General features: G+C 52.3%; 1 protein-coding gene across 3 annotated transcripts in view; it reads left to right on the top strand.

Moving 5' to 3' along the window:
* GCN1 (GCN1 activator of EIF2AK4) overlaps positions 1-19,194 on the top strand; it is a 57,928-nt gene extending 38,734 nt beyond the window's left edge. Inside the window, exons 39-58 of one of the 3 annotated variants that reach the window (XM_035017125.1) lie at positions 1,081-1,149; positions 1,367-1,505; positions 1,595-1,791; positions 1,987-2,129; positions 3,255-3,372; positions 3,485-3,700; positions 5,661-5,825; positions 7,077-7,238; positions 7,523-7,615; positions 7,850-7,993; positions 8,089-8,358; positions 8,604-8,717; positions 9,174-9,404; positions 12,008-12,201; positions 12,342-12,456; positions 14,441-14,537; positions 14,862-15,010; positions 15,523-15,630; positions 17,630-17,848; positions 18,499-19,194. In XM_035017125.1, the coding sequence (XP_034873016.1) occupies positions 1,081-1,149; positions 1,367-1,505; positions 1,595-1,791; positions 1,987-2,129; positions 3,255-3,372; positions 3,485-3,700; positions 5,661-5,825; positions 7,077-7,238; positions 7,523-7,615; positions 7,850-7,993; positions 8,089-8,358; positions 8,604-8,717; positions 9,174-9,404; positions 12,008-12,201; positions 12,342-12,456; positions 14,441-14,537; positions 14,862-15,010; positions 15,523-15,630; positions 17,630-17,848; positions 18,499-18,624 (3,069 nt within the window). In that variant the 3' untranslated portion in view covers positions 18,625-19,194. The other 2 variants (XM_035017126.1, XM_035017127.1) reach the window with 2 other exon arrangements.
* The last annotated feature ends 2,376 nt before the right edge of the window (positions 19,195-21,570 follow it).

Raw genomic sequence — 21,570 nt, 5'->3', positions numbered from 1 at the left:
GGGTAGAAATCTAGGCACTCTGGCATCTTGCAGAGCACAGTGGTTCAGGTTCTTAGTAGCTCAGCCCCCAGATGCGGCCATGCCTGGGCCCTTTTACAGACAGAGGGGAGGAAAGGCCCCGCCTTGGCCTGTGTTGGCAATGTGGCTGCTGCTTTGACTGATTGTAGTTCTCTTGTCGCAAGCATTTGCTTCTGTAAGCCTACAAATCAGAGGAAATTAGCCTAGTTTGGGAGATTTACTTGGTTTGTTTACGTACTCCCCGGGGCTTGCATGTGTGAGCTCATGGTCTCCCACAGTCATGCTTTGCTTGCTGAGGCTCTAGGCACAAGAGATGCAGTAGGCAAGTCATGTCAATCCTAGAGAATTTAGGAAATGGGAAAATTGGTGAAACAACTAATCATATCCATAGCCCTCCAACACTGAAACAATTACTGCTAATGTTTTTTATTACACTTACAAAATTATATTCCTGAACATAAGCTTATTTTTAAGTTACAATGAGTTATTCACAAAACTGGGGTTAATAGTTCTTTCATATTCCAACAAGTTTATATTCCATAACTTATATAATCTTGTTGTCGGTCCTATACTGTCCAAGGTTTTCTGCTATTTTAAATGATGCTGCAGTGAACATAAGGCTTTTTCTATATTTAAAACTGTTCCCTAAAGCTGAATGCTATACCAAGATACATAAACCTTGTAGGGTGAAGAATGGGAAGATGAAAACATTGTTCTGAAAGGAAAGTGCCAGAAATAATTTCCTAGATTCCAGAGGCTGGGCAGGCCTTGGTCCTGGGACAAGGGCAAGAGGAGGAAGAGCATTGAACCCTAGCTAGGGGTTCTTTCGACCTATTGAGGGTGGGCCTCGGGTCCCTCGTAGGTTTCCCAGGCAGCCACCTGGGGTCTCCAGGGAACCAGTCATGGGGGTTCCTTGCCAGGTGCCCGTCCTTGCTGGCTCTGTGAGCAGCCCTGCTGAGCTCTCCTTGTCAGCAGAATGGTGAGGTCAGGGTCCACGGCAGAACCGGTCCCGAGGAAGCAGGAGCCAGACCTCCACCCGAGTCACCTCTTGTGTTGTTGCAGGACTTGGCTCCTTACCTGCCAAGTGTGACCCCTGGCCTGAAAGCCTCTCTTCTGGACCCTGTACCTGAGGTGAGCCTGGGAGGAGGAGGAGGGTGAGGGGTGGGGCAGGAACTCATTATTTTAGTCCACTCCTCAGAAGATTGATTCCTGAGAATTCCTTATAAGGTGCTTTTGCGTCTATCTGGGAGAGGGGAGGAGACCCTAGGGGCCTCTCCCTGCTCCTCTGTGAGCACCTAGTTTTGAGACGCCGCAACTCCTCCTATCCTGGCTCTCGGTTCCCTGACAGGTGCGGACAGTGTCTGCAAAGGCTCTTGGGGCCATGGTGAAGGGCATGGGGGAGTCGTGCTTTGAGGACTTGCTGCCATGGCTGATGGAGACACTGACCTATGAGCAGAGCTCTGTGGATCGCTCGGGTGCTGCGCAAGGTGAGGCCAGGGCAGGCCCGGGGGCCAGATGGGGAATGCCAGCTAGGGGCCCTCTGATCCAGTGGGTTCATTCTGTCCTTTTGTTGCAGGTTTGGCCGAGGTCATGGCCGGCTTGGGGGTGGAAAAGTTGGAGAAGCTGATGCCAGAAATCGTGGCTACAGCCAGCAAAGTGGACATTGCACCCCACGTCCGAGATGGCTATATCATGATGTTCAACTACCTGCCCATCACCTTTGGGGACAAGTTCACTCCTTATGTGGGGCCCATCATCCCCTGTATCCTCAAAGTAGGCACCAGGGACCAGGCTGAGGGTAGCATTATGGGGTGGGGCAGGATGCACGTGCTCTTCTTGGAGTCAGGGCTCCCTGCCAGCTGGGACTGGGTGGCAAGAATCCTCATCCTGCTCTTCCGGGCGTCCCATTTCCTTTGGGTCTGGTGCCTGGGGGCAAGTGGCCCTGGCTGACCCAGCCTCTGTGCACAGGCTCTTGCTGATGAGAACGAGTTCGTGCGGGACACTGCCCTGCGGGCGGGCCAGCGGGTCATCTCCATGTACGCCGAGACGGCCATCGCCCTGCTGCTGCCCCAGCTGGAGCAAGGCCTCTTTGATGATCTCTGGAGAATAAGGTAAGGTCTTGGGTGGAAAGACCCAGTGGCCCCGGCTTTGCATTTTGGGAACTCTGAGTGAGAAATGAGGAGTAGAATGTTGCCAAGAACTCTCTCAATGCTCTTAACCATTCAGTGACTCTCCAGTTTTGTGTAGCAGTGTCTCTAAACCTGATTCTCTTTTGGAAAGTTCTATTTAGTCCTTCAGTTTATATTAGGATTTTAAACACGAATGCTTTTTAATCTGGAAATTCGACTTCTGGGCAATTGATTCCAAGGACAAATTAGGTCAGGCACTTAAAGATATATGTAGAAGAATGTTTGTTGCAGTATGCTTTATCACTCAAAAAATTGGAATTTGGAAAAAAAAAAAAGAAAGAAAGAAAAAAATTGGAATTTGGTTTAAAAAAAGCCGGCCCATCCACATGGTGAGCTTTTATTCAGCCATTACAAAAAAATGGTATAAGAGGACTACATTAGCTGACGCACAAAGTGCCTCACCCTATTGCTGACGGAACAGTGTAGGCCACGGCCCAGTGCCTGTGGTGCGGGCCCACTTCCCACATCGGGTGGGAGTGTGTGTGTGTCTGTAGATGGCTGTGTGTGTGGAGTGTCGCCAGACTATCAGGGGGGCTGCCTCGGTAGTGGGAGTTTGGGCAAATGTTTACACTCGCTTTGTGTTTTTCTGTGTTTTTTGAATCTGCCTTGAATAGGACTATGATTTTTGCAGTTATTAAAAATAATAAATCTAAAGTAATTTGAAGAGAAATAAGTTTATCCTTTTAGGCCTCTCCTTATGTGTCCAGTTCTGATGATCAGCATTCTTGGTTCCCTGTTAATGCTTCTTTCTGTACTCTCCCTCTTCTTCCTAACTTTTATTATAGAAATGTTCACATATGTTTTTTTTAAAAATGTTGATTTTTCCCATTACTAAAGTAATATATGTTCATTAGTAGAAAACTTGGGAACAGGATAATGTGGGGAAGTGTAAAGAAATGAAAATTGTCTGTAACGTCCCTCATTCCATGATAACCACCATGAATATTTTGGGTGCGCTTCCTTCCAGCGTCTTCTTTGCCCAGTGCTCAGTTGTGCCCCAAGACTGTCCCCTGTGGCTGTGTGACCTGTTTTTGGCATCCTCCTTAGGTTCAGCTCTGTTCAGCTGCTTGGGGATCTCCTGTTCCACATCTCTGGGGTCACCGGGAAGATGACCACAGAAACTGCCTCTGAAGATGATAACTTCGGAACTGCCCAATCCAACAAGGTGCACACCTTGAGTTGGCTTTCCGCCCTTGGTGATGGTAGGGATGTGCTCCAGCACTCGTGCTGTGGAGGCTTCACCACCCCGTGCTCTCCCTCCTTTCTCGCTGCTGCAGGCTATCATTACTGCCCTGGGCGTAGATCGGCGGAACCGGGTGTTGGCGGGGCTGTACATGGGCCGATCAGACACCCAGTTGGTTGTGCGACAGGCATCTTTGCACGTCTGGAAGATTGTGGTCTCTAATACCCCCCGCACCTTGCGTGAGATCCTGCCCACTCTCTTTGGGCTGCTGCTGGGTTTCTTGGCCAGCACGTGTGCAGATAAGAGAACCGTAAGTTTCTGGACCTTGCTTCTGACCCAGCATCAGAGGCTAGGGTGCCTAGGGCCCCCTGTCTAAGAGGAGAACATTTACTTATTTACGTAGTCATTCAGCAGTTACCCTTAGAAAGAAAACAGCCAGATATTTTGCCTGCAAGATGGATTTATTCAGGAATAGCAGAGAATTGCAGTCTGGGATATGTAAGCCATGGCAAAACTATAGGCAACTGTGGGGAACAAAGGAGTGGAATATTCTTTTACAGAGGGAAGGGGGTCTTCAGGAGGGCTGTTGGAAACAAAAAGTCTATTGGAGGAAACCAGGAGTTTGAAGTATAGTGACTGTTCATTGGCTGGGCTGTTCCTGGGGCAGGAGAAAAATCTCCCTTCATCCTGCTGGGCCAGTAAAATGTTTCTTCCTGTTCAGTCTGCAAGGTTCATCTTTTCCTGTGGGGTCTGCAGTTGATGAAGAGTCGTAGGGTATGGGAGTGCCCTGTTTTGGCCTCCTAACTCCTCCCCCACTTTTTAAAAAAAAAATTTATTTGCAAGCACACGTACAAGCACGTGGGGGGAGGGGCAGAGGGAGAGGGAGAGAGAAACTTCAGCAGACTTGGCGCTCAGTGCGGAGCCAACTCGGGGCTCCATCTCACGACCCTGAGATCAGCACCTGAGCCAAAACCAAGAGTCAGACACCTAACAGGCTGCGCCATCCAGGCACCCCTCCTGACTCCGTTCTAAAGGAGGTTTTCTTTTGTTAATTTTCCCGCAACATGGGCGCCTGCGTGGCTCGGTTGTTAAGCATCTGCCTTTGGCTCGGGTCATGATCCCAGGGTCCGGGGGTTGAGCCCCACATCGGGCTCTCTGCTCGGCGGGAAGCCTGCCTCTCTCTCTCCCCCTGCTTGTGTTCCTGCTCTCATTATCTCTCTCTCTGTCAAATAAATAAAATCTTAAAAATCTTAAAAATAAATAAATAAAATCTTTAAAAAAAATTTTTTCCCGCAACAAATATTTATTAAGCATCTACTATGTGCTAAGCAGGGCCTAAAACCTGGGGATATAATGGGGAAGAAAGGCAGCCTTAGCCTCATCCTTGTGAGCTACACTCTGGTAGGGGAGATGGATGTTTATCAGATCATCACACAAGCAGATGTAAATGCAGTTATATAGTAAATGCTGCATGAGCACCACAGATGCAGTAACAGGGTTTTGACCAGCTGGGACGGGCAGGGGAAGCTGCTCAGGGGAAATGATGCTTGAGGTTAGAAGATGGTTAAGTACTAACCAGGTGAGGTAGTGAGGAAAGCCTGTTCCACACTGGGGGAAGAGGGCTTTAGATGCAAGGGCAGGATGTGCAGAAGCCAACAGTAGAGGCTGGGCGGGGGCTGCTGGGTCTGGAATGAGAAACGGGGGTGAGCTGAGGCTGACCTGGGCGGGAGCGGAGCCGGGCCAGGTGGTTCTGTGGTTGGGAGGATGGGCCCAGCTTGGGCTCATGATTGCTTCTGCCAGTCTCCTTTGGCCCACTCCCAACCCCCATCCCTGGCAAGCAAACTACATATTTGGCCTAAAGAAGGGTTTGCATGAGGCCTCAGGGAAGATGGGGTTTTTTCCTTAAAAGCATTTGTGCCCATTTCAGCTCCCCTTGGGCAACAGTGCAGGGTTAAGTGACTTCTAGGCTCTGGTTATCAATTTAGGGAAACTGGCTCTTGACCAGGCATCATATGATGAGTTTCCTGTTCATATATAAGGTGCTAGTTCTTGCTTTAGGCTGTGTAGGTGTGTGTGACACAAAGAAATAATTGTGTTTTTTAGTGTTCTGCAAGCACCCTGGTGGCTCTTCAGGGCTAAGAGCATTTGGGGAAGTTAAGTCAGTGACTCACTAAAGTGTAGGAGGTTCCAGGGCCCTCACTGTGGAGTTGCCTTCTGGGGACCCTGGGGTTTGCAGGGCATTGATGCTCTGGCTTGATCTCTGCTGACAGATTGCAGCAAGGACATTGGGCGATCTCGTCCGGAAGTTAGGGGAGAAAATCCTGCCCGAGATCATCCCCATCCTCGAGGAAGGCCTGAGGTCTCGGAAGAGCGATGAGAGGCAGGGCGTGTGCATTGGGCTGAGCGAGATCATGAAGTCCACCAGCCGGGACGCCGTGAGTGTCTTCTAAGGGCCCCAGAGGTGACCGGACGTGCAGGGCTGGCGGCAGGTTAGGGGAGAAGCTAGGGACACTTCATCCTCAGGTACATATTGCTGGCAGTGGGGTTGGACTGGAGTTTCCTTGTTCGTTTCCCAAGCTAAGAATGAAGCAGTGTAGAGTCCTTGAGTGGCCCGAGGAAATTGGAGATGATCTTTTTCTCACCGATACTGAAGCTGCTTCAGATTAATCCCTTTTGTGTCACTACTGCAGTTCAGTTAAAATGTGTGGTGTCCTTGGCGGGGAAGGGAGAGCGTGCTGCACGCATGCATGTGTTGGGGCTGCAGGAGCGGGAGGGCTGCACGCACTTTTGCAAGGAGTGGAGCAGATGAGTGTAAGTACCTGGTGGGTGGAAACATGTCATTTCCGGCAGTGATACTGTCCCATAGCAGCCACATTTAGGGGGCTGGTGATCCTTGCCCTGAGCTTACTTTCTGAGGGTGATCCTCGGAACACTCCCGGGAAATGATTGAGCAGGCGTAGGACTCTCAGTTGGCATAAAAGCTGGGAAGTGGCCGGCCGGTCAGAAACGTAAGCACGTGGCCATTTGCTTAGCCTGAGCGAGCACCCTCCTGTGAGCTACTGACCCCTTCTCCTGTGTGTATCAGTGTAAGTATTACATTTGGGGGTTTACATTTGCATTTGGCAAAAAATACAAATTGTCACCAACTAGAGTTGTGATTCACTGAGTAGTTACTGAGTCCCCTCAAAGGCTGAGATCTTGCTGCTGGTGAGGCCGATACATAATCAGTTCTCTAATTTGTAGTGGGCTTTGGTTCGGGGGGGACTGGTTCTAAAGGGAGCAGAGCTATCTTCAGCCTCATAGTAGCCCCAAAGGTGTCACTGAGGAACAAGTGTTTGAGTTGAGTCTTGAAGGACTTGGAGTTTTCCAAGAGGATGAGCAAAGGAGAGAATCGGGGGGAGCGGGGTCACGCCATGCAGGGCCTTGTCGTAGGAAGGAGCTCTTGTGGGAGATGGAGAGTATCTGGAGAGCTCACCTAAAAAATCAGGCTTCTCAGTTTTAGGCTGCGTATCCTCTCTGCTTTTTTATACTTGCGCATTTTCACAGACTAGCTAAGTTAAAAGTCAAGCCAAGGGGGTCGGTGGTGGCCTGGCTGGGCCGGAGCTCCGGTCCTCGTCGGCCCCCCCTTCACAGGCTTCCGCCCCTTGGCTGCCTCTGCAAGGTACAGCGCACGGGTGCTGTTGCAGGTGCTGTACTTCTCGGAGTCCCTCGTACCCACAGCGAGGAAGGCTCTGTGTGACCCGCTGGAGGAGGTCAGAGAGGCCGCGGCCAAGACCTTCGAGCAGCTGCACTCCACCATCGGCCACCAGGCTCTGGAGGACATTCTCCCATTTTTACTGAAGCAGCTGGTGAGTGGCTCTTCCACACACCTACCAGCTTGGCTTTCCTGTCTTTGTAGAAGCACAACGCAGGGGGCTTATTCTGCCAAAGCAGCCGCAGTGTGGGCCCCCGAGGGAGTGGGTGCAGCAGGCTCAGATTCGGCTCTGTGCTTCTCCTTCGACAGTAAGCAAATGTGGGTGCAGTGGGAAGGGAGGGAGGAAAGTGGTGAAGGAAGTTGGCAGTGGCTGGTCTAGACGGCCAGGGTGGGGACGGGAGCCAGCTCCTCAGTTTTGCCTCTGATGTCCTTCTGCAGGATGATGAGGAAGTGTCAGAATTTGCCTTGGATGGTCTGAAGCAGGTTATGGCCATCAAGAGTCGTGTGGTGCTCCCCTACCTCGTGCCCAAGGTAAATCCCACCCCGCAGCAAGCCCCCTCTGGCCGAGAAACCACAGCCACGTGGTCATTCCTCAGCCTGCTGCGGAGACCTTTTCTGAGCTGAGATGCGGGGGGAGGCCGGAGGTGGGTGCTGGGGGCCCCGGAGCAGACACAGTGCCCAAGTAGCAGCGATGGGACCTCCCAGAGCTAGCGCGGCTCCCAGCATGGGCCAGCGGTCACTGAACTGACCTTCGTCGTGCTGCAGCTGACCACTCCACCTGTCAACACCCGGGTGCTGGCTTTCCTTTCGTCTGTGGCCGGCGATGCCTTGACCCGTCACCTTGGAGTGATCCTCCCGGCCGTCATGTTGGCCCTGAAGGAGAAGCTCGGGACTCCGGACGAGCAGCTGGTGAGCGTCATGATTACCCCTGGCAGCTTCTGAACAGCCGTCCTGGCCTGCCCCGGAGGAGCTGTGCTCAGCCCGGGCGTCCTCTGTGGTTTCAGGAGATGGCCAACTGTCAGGCTGTGATCCTCTCAGTAGAGGATGACACTGGGCACCGGATCATCATTGAGGATCTGCTGGAGGCCACCCGCAGCCCCGAGGTGGGCATGAGACAGGCTGCTGCCATCATCCTCAACATTTACTGTTCGCGCTCAAAGGCTGACTACACGAGCCACCTGCGGAGCCTGGTCTCCGGCCTGATCCGCCTCTTCAACGACTGCAGCCCGGTGGTTCTGGAGGAGAGCTGGGATGCCCTGAATGCCATCACCAAGGTGAGGGGGCTGCTGACCACAGAGCCAGCTTTTGCTTATAGACCAGTCCAGACGCTTGGAAGATTAGACTCTTAAAACAGCCCACGACGTACCTATCAGGCAGCTGCAGCATTTACCGATGCATGGCCAGTCTTTCTTACGCTCCCACCCACACCCTTCCCCCTGCTGTATCATTTTGAAGCAGTCTTGGGAGGGCTGTACTTAGAACCCTGACATCCTCTCTGCTTTTTCATGCCTTCCCACAGAAGCTCGATGCTGGCAACCAACTGGCACTAATTGAAGAACTGCACAAAGAAATCCGGCTCATAGGGAACGAGAGCAAAGGCGAGCATGTGCCAGGGTTCTGCCTCCCGAAGAAGGTGAGTCAGGGCCCCATGCGGGGTGCTATAGGCATGTGGCCTTCCTCTGCCTCCACCCTCGATCCCAGGTCTGTGGCAGGGCAGATGACTTAGTGTTCTAGGTGCTGTTCGACACCTGCACAGAAGCGGGTTTCTTCCCCATGGTGGCCATATGAGGACAGGGTCCATGCCGCCTTCAGTTTAAACTGTGGAGGCCACCTCAACCAGAGCAAGTGAGTCACAGAGGTGGCAGCATGTGAACCTATGTGTGATGGGCCTGCCAGAGCTCCTCTCATCACTGCCCAGTCAGGACCGTCCCCCAGCCAGCACCCTCTCAGGCTGGGACCTCGACACCTGAATCAGTCTCTCTCATGGAGTCCCAGAGAGGGTGGCGGATAGGAGGGCCGTGCTTTGCGCAGGAGACCCCTGAGCCCAGGGCCTTTGAGATTGGACTCTCACTCATGGTTCTCTTGTCAGGGAGTGACCTCCATCCTTCCAGTGTTGCGGGAGGGCGTCCTGACCGGCAGCCCAGAACAGAAAGAGGAAGCGGCTAAAGCTTTAGGTTTGGTGATCCGCCTGACCTCAGCTGACGCCCTGAGGCCCTCTGTGGTCAGCATCACTGGGCCTCTGATCCGCATCCTGGGGGACCGCTTCAGCTGGAACGTGAAGGCAGCCCTGCTCGAGACACTCAGCCTCTTGCTGGCCAAGGTGAGCCACTGAGGCGTGCATCTCTCGGTCTGTTTGGGTCTTAGAGGACAGATCTGCCTGCCAGTCGGTGTCACGTGGCGGCGAGGTGATGGCTCGTGATGGAGAAACAGCATGGCCGAGGGAGTTGAGACGCCGGGCGCTAGACTCACACTACATAGTGGTCAATTTCAGGTCCACCACTTAGAAGGTGTGTGGCTGGGATGCCCTTGGGAGAGTCCAGTAACCTCCTCACCTGTGATTCGGGAGTGCCGCCACTGTGTGCTGCGTGAAGAGCCGCGCAGCCCGGGGCCTAGAGGATGAACCCTTGGGCCCGCCGCCTGACACATCCTCAGCACTGCACACTAATGCTGGTTGCTGTTTTTTTTTTTTTTTTAAGATTTTATTTATTTATTTGAGAGAGAGAGAATGAGAGACAGAGAGCATGAGAGGGAGAAGCAGACCCCCTGCCAAGCAGGGAGCCCGATGCGGGACTCGATCCCGGGACTCCAGGATCATGACCTGAGCCGAAGGCAGTCACCCAACCAACTGAGCCACCCAGGCGCCCCCTGGTTGCTGTTTTTTGAAGGACTGTTGGTTCAAAGCAAAAACCCAGGGCCACAGAAATACGATTAAGTATGCTTCTGTTCTTTTTTGCTGTCTCATAAAGAGGGATGCAGAGGGGCTGACGAGGAAGGAAAAGGAAGTCTGAGAGCATCTGGAATAACTTCAGTCTTGCCAAAAGTGTGAGGAGCAAAGAGCCAGCATATTAACTGTTTCTGCTATTTCATAGGGCAATTATTCAGCCCTTTAGATGTAAAAAAATTATAAACAGGGCCAAGATTTGTTGTTATAAAAAGTTTTTTTTTTTTTGAATTCTTACTTGAGTTTTGGAAACAAAAGCAAGCTTAAAATTTGTAACTTTTTTCCCCCCCTTTTGAGGGAAAGGTGTGGGGAGCAACTTCCCAGATAAAACATGGCATTGTGAGCATCAGCCTTACTCTAGAGAAGATGCTTTTTTTTTTTAAATTATCATTTTTCACCTGTGTTCTGTGCTATTTTTTTAAGATTTTCTTTATTTATTTGAAAGCGTTCGCGTGCATATGGGAGAGCGAGTGCGCATGTAAGGCGGGGGAGGGGCAGAGGGGATCTCTAGCAGACTCTGTGCTCAGCACGGAGCCTTGATGCAGGGCTTGATGCCATGACTCCGAGATCATGACCTGAGCCGAAATCATGAGTAGGACACTTAACTGACTGAGCCACCCAGGCGCCCCTGTGCTGTTCTTTTCTGTGTGTGTGTGTGGTTTTTTTTTAAGATTTTATTTATTTGACAGCAAGAGAGCACAAGCAGGGGGAGCAGTAGAAGGAGAGGGAGAAGGAGGCTCCCCGCCGAGCAGGGAGCCCGATGCTGGGCTCGATCCCAGGACCCTGGGATCATGACCCGAGCTGAAGGCAGATGCCCAACCATCTGAGCCACCCAGGCACCCCTTCTGTGGTGTTTTATAACTGTACAAATGGAGCCCTTCCCTCACAGACTTTGTCCCTTAGGCCGTGAGTCGATGTCGCCCATGGCCAGATGGTTCCTACCTCTGATTTACTGGCTTCACTTCATAGTGTGCCTCCCAGCAGCCTGCAACCCCCCGACCCCAGTATTTCCATACCTCCAAACAGCTACTTTGATTTTCCCATTTAGCAATAAATGAATTTTCAGTCTTGGGAGCGGTGACTTTCTGAGATCATTTGTTTCATCGGATTGTTCTGAGGGCTCTAGGTCAGTGTTCAGCCCATATATCGACTGCTCAGAAGATGGCACCTGCCCTTATGTACCTAGTCCATTGCCCTGTCTTGGCCCTGGAATAGGTCTTTGGTGGGCTGACAGCTGTCATCCTGTCCTGCTCTTTTTTTTTTTTTTTTTAAGATTATTTATTTGAGAGAGAGTGAGTGAGAGAAAGAAAGTATGAGCAGGGAGGAGGGGCAGAAGGAGAGGGACAGCAGACTTCTCGCTGAGCCGGGAGCCTGATGCAGGGCTCAATCCCAGGACTCCAGGATCATGACCTGAGCTGAAGGCAGAGGCTTAACTGACTGAAGCACTCAGACTCCCTTCTTTTTTTTTTTTTTTTTTTAAGATTTATTTATTTTAGAGAGAGAGCGCTAGGGGGAGAGGGGCAGAGAGAGAGGGAGAGAGTCCCGAGCAGACTCTGAGTTAAGTGCGGAGCCCAGTTCAGGGCTCTGTCTCGTGACCCATGAGATCACGACCTGAGCCGAAACCAAGAGTCAGTCACTTAACCAACTGAGCCACCCAGGTGCCCCCCTGTATTCGGAGATGGAGGTTTCAAGTCACTTGTCCATGTGGACTGGTCTCCACTTAAGCTAACCGATGGCTTCCTTGGAGGAGGTGGTGGTGGTGCTGGTGGTCCTCTCCTGCTCCTCCCAGTTCAGTGAAGGGTGCTGAAAATGGGACTGAGCAGAACCTGTCTGTGCCAGCGGTCCTCTCTTATGGAATATCTATTCCTAGGCTGCGTGCGGGAGCTCGTTCCATCCATGGTGGTTTATGATTCCTGCCTGTAGCACGCGGTGGCCTTGGGCTCCACCACAGCTGTGCTTTCTTGTGTGGGTCTCTCAAACAGGTTGGGATTGCCCTGAAGCCCTTCCTGCCCCAGCTGCAGACCACTTTTACCAAAGCCCTGCAGGACTCCAACCGGGGGGTGCGCCTGAAGGCTGCTGATGCGCTGGGGAAGCTCATCTCCATCCATATCAAGGTGGACCCCCTCTTCACCGAGCTGCTGAATGGAATCCGTGTCATGGAAGACCCGGGTGTCAGGTGAGGGGCCGCTGGGGCAGTGCTTGGCCCTGAGGAGGCCAGGCAGCTGCTGAAGCCTCCCAGGGGTGGGCTGGGCCTGTGTGGGTGGGAGCAGTGGTAAAGGAGAGTCAGGGTTTAAGTTGGGTGCGTTGGTTCTGTAGGGACACCATGCTGCAGGCCCTGAGGTTTGTGATTCAGGGAGCAGGGGCCAAAGTGGACGTGGTCATTCGGAAGAACATTGTCTCACTCCTGCTGAGCATGCTGGGACACGACGAGGTACTGCTGCAGGTGGACGGCAGGGCTGGTGGGCTCAACTGGTTCCCCTTCTTTTTGCTTTGGTTGACGTCTCTGGTTTGTGTTAGAATAACTAAGTACCGCTGCCACCTGCTCAGTGGTAATGATCATTCCCGACGTTCCTGTCACCCTTTACGGTTTACCAAACATTCGGTTGTGAGGGAGCCAGGGCGGGTAGTGTTGGTGGTGGTTCTGCTTCACAGATAAGGAAGGCAAGGTTTTCATGGTAAGGAAAATAAGGACCTCTCGTTAATTTGCTGTCTAATTTTAAACAAGCTACTTTCCTTCTTTGCCCCTCATTTCCCCATGTGTCAAATGAAGAGGTTCATTTATTGGTTCAGGAAACATTTGCTGAGACAAAGGGTCTAGCACAGAGGTGAAGCAGGTATGGTCATGACCCTTAAGAAATTTGGCCTTTGGTGTCTGGGACCAGCTGGGAGGTCTTAGCCCTGTTGGAGAGGACGAGGCCGACCTAGGGCCGCACCCTAGCGAGCGGTGGGGCCAAAGCCAGAATCCAAGTCCTGTGACTCCTTGTGCTGTCTCGGTTCCATCCGCACAGCCCTTCCTTCCCCAGCCTGGAAGTGTATGTTAAGTACTCATTGGCTGCCCAGTGCTGTGGCAGGTCCAGTAGCAGGTTGGATCTATGGGTAAGAATGTTCTTTCTCCTTTGACAGCTCGCTGTTGTGCGGCCTAATTTACATTTGTGAGGCCAATCCCTGGAGCGAGCCTCTGGGTTCACGTGGTTTGCGCTTCGTTGAGCGCCCACGTGGGGCCGGCCCTTGTTGCCGCTGGGCTTACCACTGCTCGGGAAGTCTGGCCCAATCCCCAGCTGCTGCTCTCTGACTAGAGCCTCCGCCTTCTCTCCGGGTGCAGATGGGAGACTCTGCCTTCCTTTGGTCACAGTCTGTCAGGATTTTTACAGGGCCATGCCCAGTGTAAGCAAAAGTTAGTATTTAGGCGAATTTGCATTTCACCACAGTGGAGCTTAAAATAGATCCCATTGGAGAGAGTGGGTGTCAGAGAGAGCCGGCTTTAGTATTGCTGGGCACCTGGGCTTCTGCTTAGAGCTCAGAGGCCCAGACTGTGGTCAGACTGTTCTCCCCCTGCTCAGAGCTTCCCCTGGATCAATGGTGGCCACCCAGGGTGCCAATCTGGCATTAACCTCTCAGCAGGTTATTAGCGCTGGTTGGTTGGTTGGTTGGTTTTGAGGGAGGCACATCGGGTTCGTGCTTATTGATAACATAGCACGTAACTTAAAATCCGCTCGCTCGCTCTCCCGTAGTTAGCTGGCTAGGGAGGAGCAGCAAGGAGCAGGTTGCATCTGGCTCTGATGTTGACAGAAAATGCTCAGCTTTCACTTGCCTTCCTTGGGTTGATTAGTGGCTTCGTAGGATAAACCTGAATAATGGAGGTGGTGCTAGGGAACTGATACAGTAGAGAGATACCAGGGAGTCACTCTGGACACAAGATGGCACACAAGGTTGGCGGGGGCAGGAGGCTCGGGGGGAAAGGCGCTCTGAGCCGTTCTCTAGCTGACGTCCAGTGACGTGGGCCGGGGCCGCCCCTCTCTCTGCTCCTCCCTGCCTCCCAGGGCTGTTGAGAGTAATTGAGACACTAAAAACATTCCGACTTTCTAAGAAGAAAGGTGCTCCGTAAATACGGTTATTGTTGCTATTACGGTGATGATTACCATATGCACACACACACACTGTCGTTTTCTGTAATTGAGCGGAGTGCTGGGCATGTGGGGGTTCACTCCACACCCAGGGGCAGTTGCGGGAATGGCAGTCCCGCTCTGGCAGCAGGAGCCCGAGTGCCTGGAGCGAGGACAGGATTTAGCGCTCCCGAGTTGCCTTGTTCTGCCGCCTCCCCTGCCCTCCATCCTGGGCAGAGGGGCTGGCCCCCCTGACCTTGAAGCTGGTGGTTCGGCTCCCGCCGCCTTTCACTCCCTTCTGTGTCCTGTCAGGACAATACCCGTGTCTCCTCGGCCGGCTGCCTGGGGGAGCTGTGTGCCTTCCTGACTGAAGAGGAGCTCGGCGCTGTTCTTCAGCAGTGCTTGCTGGGTAGGTTTCCTCTGCACTGGCAAGCCCCTGCAGGGCCTGTCTCCCCTTCGCCTCGGGAGGGTCTTCTGGCAGCTAGCCTCTCCTGAGGAATTGAGCTCTTGAAACAAAATGGAGTTTCCAGTGGTCCTGTAGCCCCTTGCATCTCTGCTTAGAGAACACAGCTGCGAGTCTGAACTCCTTAACTTGCCACATTGGACAGGGAGGTCCGGGTGCAGTGTGGACTGGGATTACCGCCGGGCTCAGGTGGGCTAGGCCTGGGGGCTTCACTGGTGGTAGGGGCATACTGTAAAGTGCAGGTTGATCCAATTGTGTCCTTCCACTCAGCGGACGTGTCTGGCATTGACTGGATGGTTCGGCATGGGCGGAGCCTGGCACTGTCCGTGGCTGTGAACGTGGCTCCCAGCAGACTCTGTGCGGGCAGGTATAGCAGTGAAGTTCAAGACATGATCCTCAGCAATGCCATGGCAGACAGGGTAAGGCTTAGGGGCAACCAGACCCGTCCTCCCCCTCCTCTAGCCCAAATTCCACCACTATAGCCTTGTTGACGTAGCAGTGTGGGGGGGGTGGGTTGGGTGGGGGCTGGACCGCAGACTGGGCGGTGAGAGGCCTGGGTTCGAATTTTGCTTTTGCCAGTAATTTTCTGTGCCCTTGGGCCACCACTTGATCTCCTTGGGCCTCAGTTCCGTCATCTGTAAACAATGAGGAGTTTGGGTGGGAGCATATAGAGGTCCCTTCGAGGTCAGAAGGTCTCTGAACTCCACTCCTGGAAGCCGTGACATAGGCTTTGTCTGCCTCTTAGCCAGGGCAGCCTGTCTGCAAGAGAGCTGTCAAGGAGTCTTGGATGTGAAGTTGTTTGGTGGGGGGAGGGTTGCTTGTGTGAGGGGCCAGGGTCCTGGAGATTACTGGGGACAGGACAGAGCCTGTCCTTGCTACTCTGAGGAAGGGGCAGGGTGCCACCCCATCCAACTCTCTCCTCTCCCCACAGATCCCCATTGCGGTGAGTGGGATCCGGGGCATGGGCTTCCTGATGAAGCATCACATCGAGACAGGAGGAGGACAGTTGCCAGCCAAACTCTCCAGCCTATTCATTAAGGTGAGTAGGGGCAGCCTGGCCTGTGTGAAGCACCCATGACCAGAGAACACTGGAAGTGTGCTGTCAGACTGGCTATGTCAGGGAGATCTCCAAACTCTTGGGAATGGAACACAGAGTGGTTCTCTGTGCTTTTTTCTCTGGAAGAGTGCCTGATTTCCTGTCAGATTCTCAAGTAGACCTGCGACCACAAGTCAAGAACCACTATTTTAGGGATGCCTGGGTGGCTCAGTTGGTTAAGCGACTGCCTTCAGCTCAGGTCATGATCCCAGGGTCCTGGGATCGAGCCCCGCATTGAGCTCCCTGCTCTGTGGGAAGCCTGCTTCTCCCTCTCCCACTCCCCCTGCTTGTGTTCCCTCTCTCGCTGTCTCTCTCCCTCTGTCTCTGTCAAATAAATAAGTAAAATCTTTAAAAAAAAAAAAAAAAAAAAAAGAACCACTGTTTTATATATTTTTTAAATTTTATGTATTTCTATATATTTTTTATATATTTGTATATATTTTTTATATATTTTATATTTTACATATTTATTTTTATATTTTTTATTTTATATATTTTTATATTTTTTATGTATTTTTAAAAATATTTCTTTGTTTTAATTTTATCCTTTCTCAAACATGTGCTGTGGTATCACATCATGGTTTAATTTGCATTTGTGGCTAATGATGTAGAACACATTTTTTTCGAGATTTTATTTATTTTTAGAGCTTCGAGAGAGAGAGCACTCACACATGTGAGGGAGGGGAGGGGCAGAGGGGGAAGGAGAGGATCTCAAGCAGACTCCACATTGAGTGTAGAGCGTAGATGTGAGTGTAGATGTGAGGCTCGATCTCACGACCCTGAGATCACCACCTGAGCTGAAACCAAGAGCGGTGGGAGGGTTAACCCACTGCGCCAGCCAGGCACCCCTGTAGAACAATCTTTATGTGCTTTTTAGCCAGCCCCACATGCACTTGGTGGAGTGTTTATTGACATCTTTTGCCATTCTTAAAATTGTATTCTTTTCTGATACTGAAGTGTTGAGAGCTATTCTGCACATAAGACCTTTAAGAACCACTCTCTTAGGCATTTTTTCTAGGCATCTGGATTTAGCAAACTTTGGGGCAGGCCTGGGTTCAAATCTTAATAAATCTTTTCCTCCCCACCTCCTTTTCACTGGCATGGCACCTAGTATGGTTATTGCGGTGGCTGCAAGGCCCCAGTTAGGAGAGCCGGGGAGCCGGACAGCGCCCTGCCGCCCGTGTCGTAAAGTACGCTGCTCCAGCTTAGTGTGCTCACAGATCAGAACCAGCATCTGCTTTCTAAGAGGTGGGGCCAAGTGTGAGACTCTGCCTTTGTAACCAGCTCCCAGGTGATGTCGGTGCTGCTGGTGTGTGGCCCTTGATTGAGTGGTGAGGTTCCTGCAGACCCGGGAGCCCCGCTGAAAGTTCTCAGGGCCCCCATTAGATCGAGCTTGTGTGACGGCCTCACATTGCACGCGGCTCTTCATCAGTGTTTACGTAGGATCTTCCGTGCACCCAGCTGTGCTAGACCCTCCAGGCGTGGAGGTGCATGGGGCAGACAAGATCTGTGGAGTTGGAGATGCACAGAAAGCCTGCAGGGATGGGGGGGACCCTACTTTAGAGACCGTTGTCAGCAGAGACCTCTGAGGGCGGACATCTGAGCTGCGGCCTGAAGGAGGAGAGGAGCCAACCGTGCGAGGACCGGGGGCAGGCACGTCCCGGGCAGTGGGACCAGCCAATGCAGAGGCCTGAGGGTAGGAAGGAGCGGGTGTGTTTGAGGAAGTGAAAGCCCCGTGTGGGCCAGGAGTAGTGAGCAAAAGGGAGAGAGATGGGCCGAGTCACAGCTTGTCTATCACCCACCCACGAGGGGGAAGGCAGGCCTCAGAAGGGAGCAGTGGGGTCAGTTTCCAGATGAAGAGGGAGTGTCAGGGTGGAAATCTGGGCTTCCTTGACAAACAGACTGGCTGTGCCTGACGAAAAGCTTGTGGTCCTCTTCACAGTGTCTGCAGAACCCATCCAGTGACATCAGGCTCGTGGCAGAGAAGATGATCTGGTGGGCAAACAAGGACCCACTGCCTCCCCTGGACCCCCAGGCCATCAAACCCATCCTGAAGGCTCTTCTGGACAACACCAAGGATAAAAACACTGTCGTGAGGGCCTACAGCGACCAGGCGATCGTCAACCTCCTCAAGATGCGGCAGGGCGAAGAGGTGTTCCAGGTAGGTGCTTGCCGCAGCCGCTCGGCTCAATGCTCTCCTCCTGTGGGGCGCCTTTAAGTATCAGGCTCCGCTCCGCCACCCCGTATGTCGAGTGTTGGGGGCAGATTGTGGTCAGGTGACTGGTCTAGTGCCTAAAACAGTCCTCTGTTCCTGTGGTGTTCAGGCTTCTTTTGGCAACAGAGCCCTTTCTCCAGATAGAGTGTCACATGGCACCCAAACCTATGAAACCAAGCCCAGGAGGGCTGCCTGGTGAAGCCCAGAGCCTTGCTTACGCATTCCTCCGCCCCCAGGCACTTTTTTTTAAAAAATTTTTAATTTTTTAAGTATCTCTACACCCAACGTGGGGCTTGAACTCACACCCCAAGATCAAGAGTAGCATGCTCCACCCACCCAGCCAGCCAGGTTCCACCCCCCCTCCCCCAACCCCAGGTCCTTAAGAGCACCAAAAACCCTCCCTGCCCCCACCCCACCCCTTCCCAGCACATGAAAAGCATGAGGCATGGTTTTCTTGGCTTCGCGGACTCCTTTATTTTGTCAGATTCCACTACAGCACTTCTAGTTCTGAGGTTAACACTCGTTTTTGCCTTGGCTTGAAGAAACCTGAAGTCAAGTTTTCTGACAATGTCTCCTCCTTTCCATCTTCCCTACAGGCCCTTTCCAAGATCCTGGATGTGGCCAGTTTGGAGGTGCTGAATGAGTGCACCCGCCGGTCCCTGAAGAAGCTGGCCAGCCAGGCTGACTCCGTGGAGCCGGTGGATGACACCATCCTGACCTGATAGGCCCAGGCCCCACGCGCCGGGCTCCACCTCTTTGTTCAATGTTTTCATTTTTGAAAATACGTTTGTTCCGATGGGGAGCTTAGGAGGTGGTGTTCCCAGAAAGTATTTTAATATTTCAACAGACCACAGCCAAAGCCTTAAACCCACACACAACTGAAAATTGCCTCCTCCATCTCTCACCTTTTTCTTTGGAGAAGAGACGAAAAAGCACATGGGTGAGCCTCACCAAATGGTAGCCAAGAGCTGATCATCCAGCTGAGCATGGCTAGGTCTGGAACAGGTGGGGTCAGACTTACGGTTCCTCTTCCCCTGCGCTTGAGCTCTGCTTCGGGAGCCAGTGCTACCAGCCCCTGCCTAGATCCTGAGTGGGGCCCCGACCCATGGAGGTTGGCCTGGGGTTCTGTGTCTTGGCGTGGCTTTGCAGTGTTGTGCGGCCTGATTGGATCTGACCCCTGTCGGGTGAACGTGACATGACGCCCTCGCAGTTCACGAGTCAGGGAGGGGTACTGGTTCAAATGGGGGTTGTTTGAAGGAGGAATGTTTAATAAAGGCTTTGATTTATCTTGATATAAGCAGATTTTTTAAAATCTCTTAAGCAGCCATTAAACAGGAAGCTTCGTGCACCAGGAATAAGGCAAGGCTTGCAGCCGTTCTCGTGAGCATCGGCAGCGCTCTGGCTTCTGGGTGCATCTCCTGCTCTGGCAGGTCTTGCAGAAATCTACACGCTTCTCTGTCCTGAGGTCGGGTGTTCGGGAGGTGTGCAGCCAGGCCCGTGATCTCATCAAGTATGGAAAATGCAGGGGTTGAATCCGCCACTTGTCTGTCCTGACTCAGAAAGGTTGGCAGCTTCTGGCAGTCAAGTTTAAAAGAGAAGTCCATCCCCTCTGTGGAGTAAGAACGAGCCACATTCCTGGAGTCAGAGGACTTGCTGGAGGAAAGCAAAGCTACAGCTCAGCATCTGCCTCCTTTATGAATGACTTCCTTCCTCCTCGTTCTTAGAAGGCTCGTGATCCACACGTCCTGTCTGATGGAGCACGCAAGTTTTTCTGGGCTGTTTCCCTCTGGGCCCAGTGACGCAAGTTTTTCTGGGCTGTTTCCCTGGTCAAAATACGGAATAAATCTCTACCGAAATGACTGGCAGAGCTGTAAAAGGAAGGAAAATTAAATGTGGTGGTAGCGAACTCATTTTGTAAAAGGTCTAAAATGTACCAAAAAATCAAGGCATGGCTTATTAATGCAGCAGAGGTAGAAAGTAGCCCCATGACTCAGCACTTCTGATGAGTAAGGCAAGGTGACCTCTGAGATACTTCTGATGAAATCCTTGCTTTCTATGCCCAAAACTTCTGTGTCACAGGACTTCCTATTTTCTTGCAGCAGGCATGGGCTCAGCTGGCTCAGGGTAACCGTAGACTCCCCCGGCTGCAGGGGAGCTGGAGAGGTCGGCTGAGTCAGTCCCCAGAGCCAGAGCAGCCAATGGGGGCAGCTTTTGGTAGCCATGGTAATTCTTCCCTGCTTCTGGGATTCAGATGGTCATCAGCATCCTCTCAGCTGCCTGGGGCTGATGTCCAGCAAGCTGTCTACACATGTGGTCAGCTCTGCCAGTCAGCCATGGGGTGGCAGATGAAGTTTTGTGTGAGGGGGCCTCCGGCTGGGAAAGCTCTGTAAGCTCTGAGGTGTGGTCTTCAGTGTTTGCTCCAGGATCTTAGAACAGATGCTTTTGTCCATCTTTGGCGTTCAGCCCCCAGTGTGAAATTGGGAGGGAAACCTGATGTACTGAGAGGTAGAAGATACTCAGTAAGCAAGATCCGAAAGAAAAACACCAGGTTTTAGTTCCAGAAACTGGAGGAGGGTGAGATCTCTGTTCAGGATGGATGGATGGAGGTTGATTCACAGACAGAGATGACTCAGAGTCTCCCAGAGCATGTTGAATTGCTTTCCCTGAGTCTGCAGGGGGGCGTGGGCTCCCGGGAAGTGAGCCTCGAAGGGCTGTCACAGGCCTGACAGTGGAGCAGGCACAGAGGACCGTGTCGGCCCAGAGGGAGGCCTGGCACCCCCAGAAACAGCAGCCCTGTGTGAACACCCAGGAGGAAGTGGCGCTGAGCTGCAGAGAAGCAAAGCTGTTTCTCCTTGGGCAAGCCGTCCAACCTCTCTGGGCCAGTGTTCGCATCTGTAAAATGTGGGATTTGGGATGGAAGCTCTAAGAATCTCTTGTTCTCAAAGTTACAAAGTGTTTATAACTGATGACATTTGGCATTTTTTCATTTAATCCTCTCCACCTATGAAATAGGTTCTCTGTGGTTACTGTTCTCCAGAGGAGAGGATTTGGGAGAGTGAGCAGTCATTCACCTGGGGTCATATGGCTCATCAGTGGTAGTCTGTCCCCAGAGCACATATCCCTGGCTTTGCTCTTCTGTGCCGGCTAGTTAGGGCCTAGCGTTTTCCATTCTTTGTAGCGGTGCCTCCAGCCCTTTCACGTCCTTGTGCTGCACACGGAGTATGTGGCTGAGCGGCTCTGGGTGACTGGCCCAGGGCTCCCCCCGGATGCTGTGGCTGATCGATACCTCACCCCATTCATAGGACACTTGCTTTAGAAAAGGCAGTTATTCCTGAGGACTCGAAGTGATCCTTGAGGGAGGAGACCCCATCTTTCTCTTCATGCCTTCAAAAGGCAGTGACAAAATGACGTGCCCTTAGCTAACCCAGGGAGAACTAAACTGAGCCTCTCACCCCTTCACCTAACTCTGGGAGCCTCTGGAATTTTGGGCATCAAGATTATTTTAAAATGTGGGAGAGGGTGACAGGCTTCACATCCCTTCTAGGAACCAAACCTCCAGGGAAGTTCCCTTCGGCTCCTTGCTGTGATGCCCGCTTGGGAGAGGGGCAAGGGACCTGCAGGATTGATTCTTCCGTTTGCAGGGATTTGGAGGTAACATTTTACTGAGA

Source organism: Mirounga leonina, unplaced genomic scaffold (genome assembly GCF_011800145.1).
Source record: "Mirounga leonina isolate KUSES-001 unplaced genomic scaffold, KU_Mleo_1.0 Mir_171, whole genome shotgun sequence".
Taxonomy (NCBI): Eukaryota; Metazoa; Chordata; class Mammalia; order Carnivora; family Phocidae; genus Mirounga; species Mirounga leonina.
This window is presented reverse-complemented; position numbering and strand designations above follow the sequence as displayed.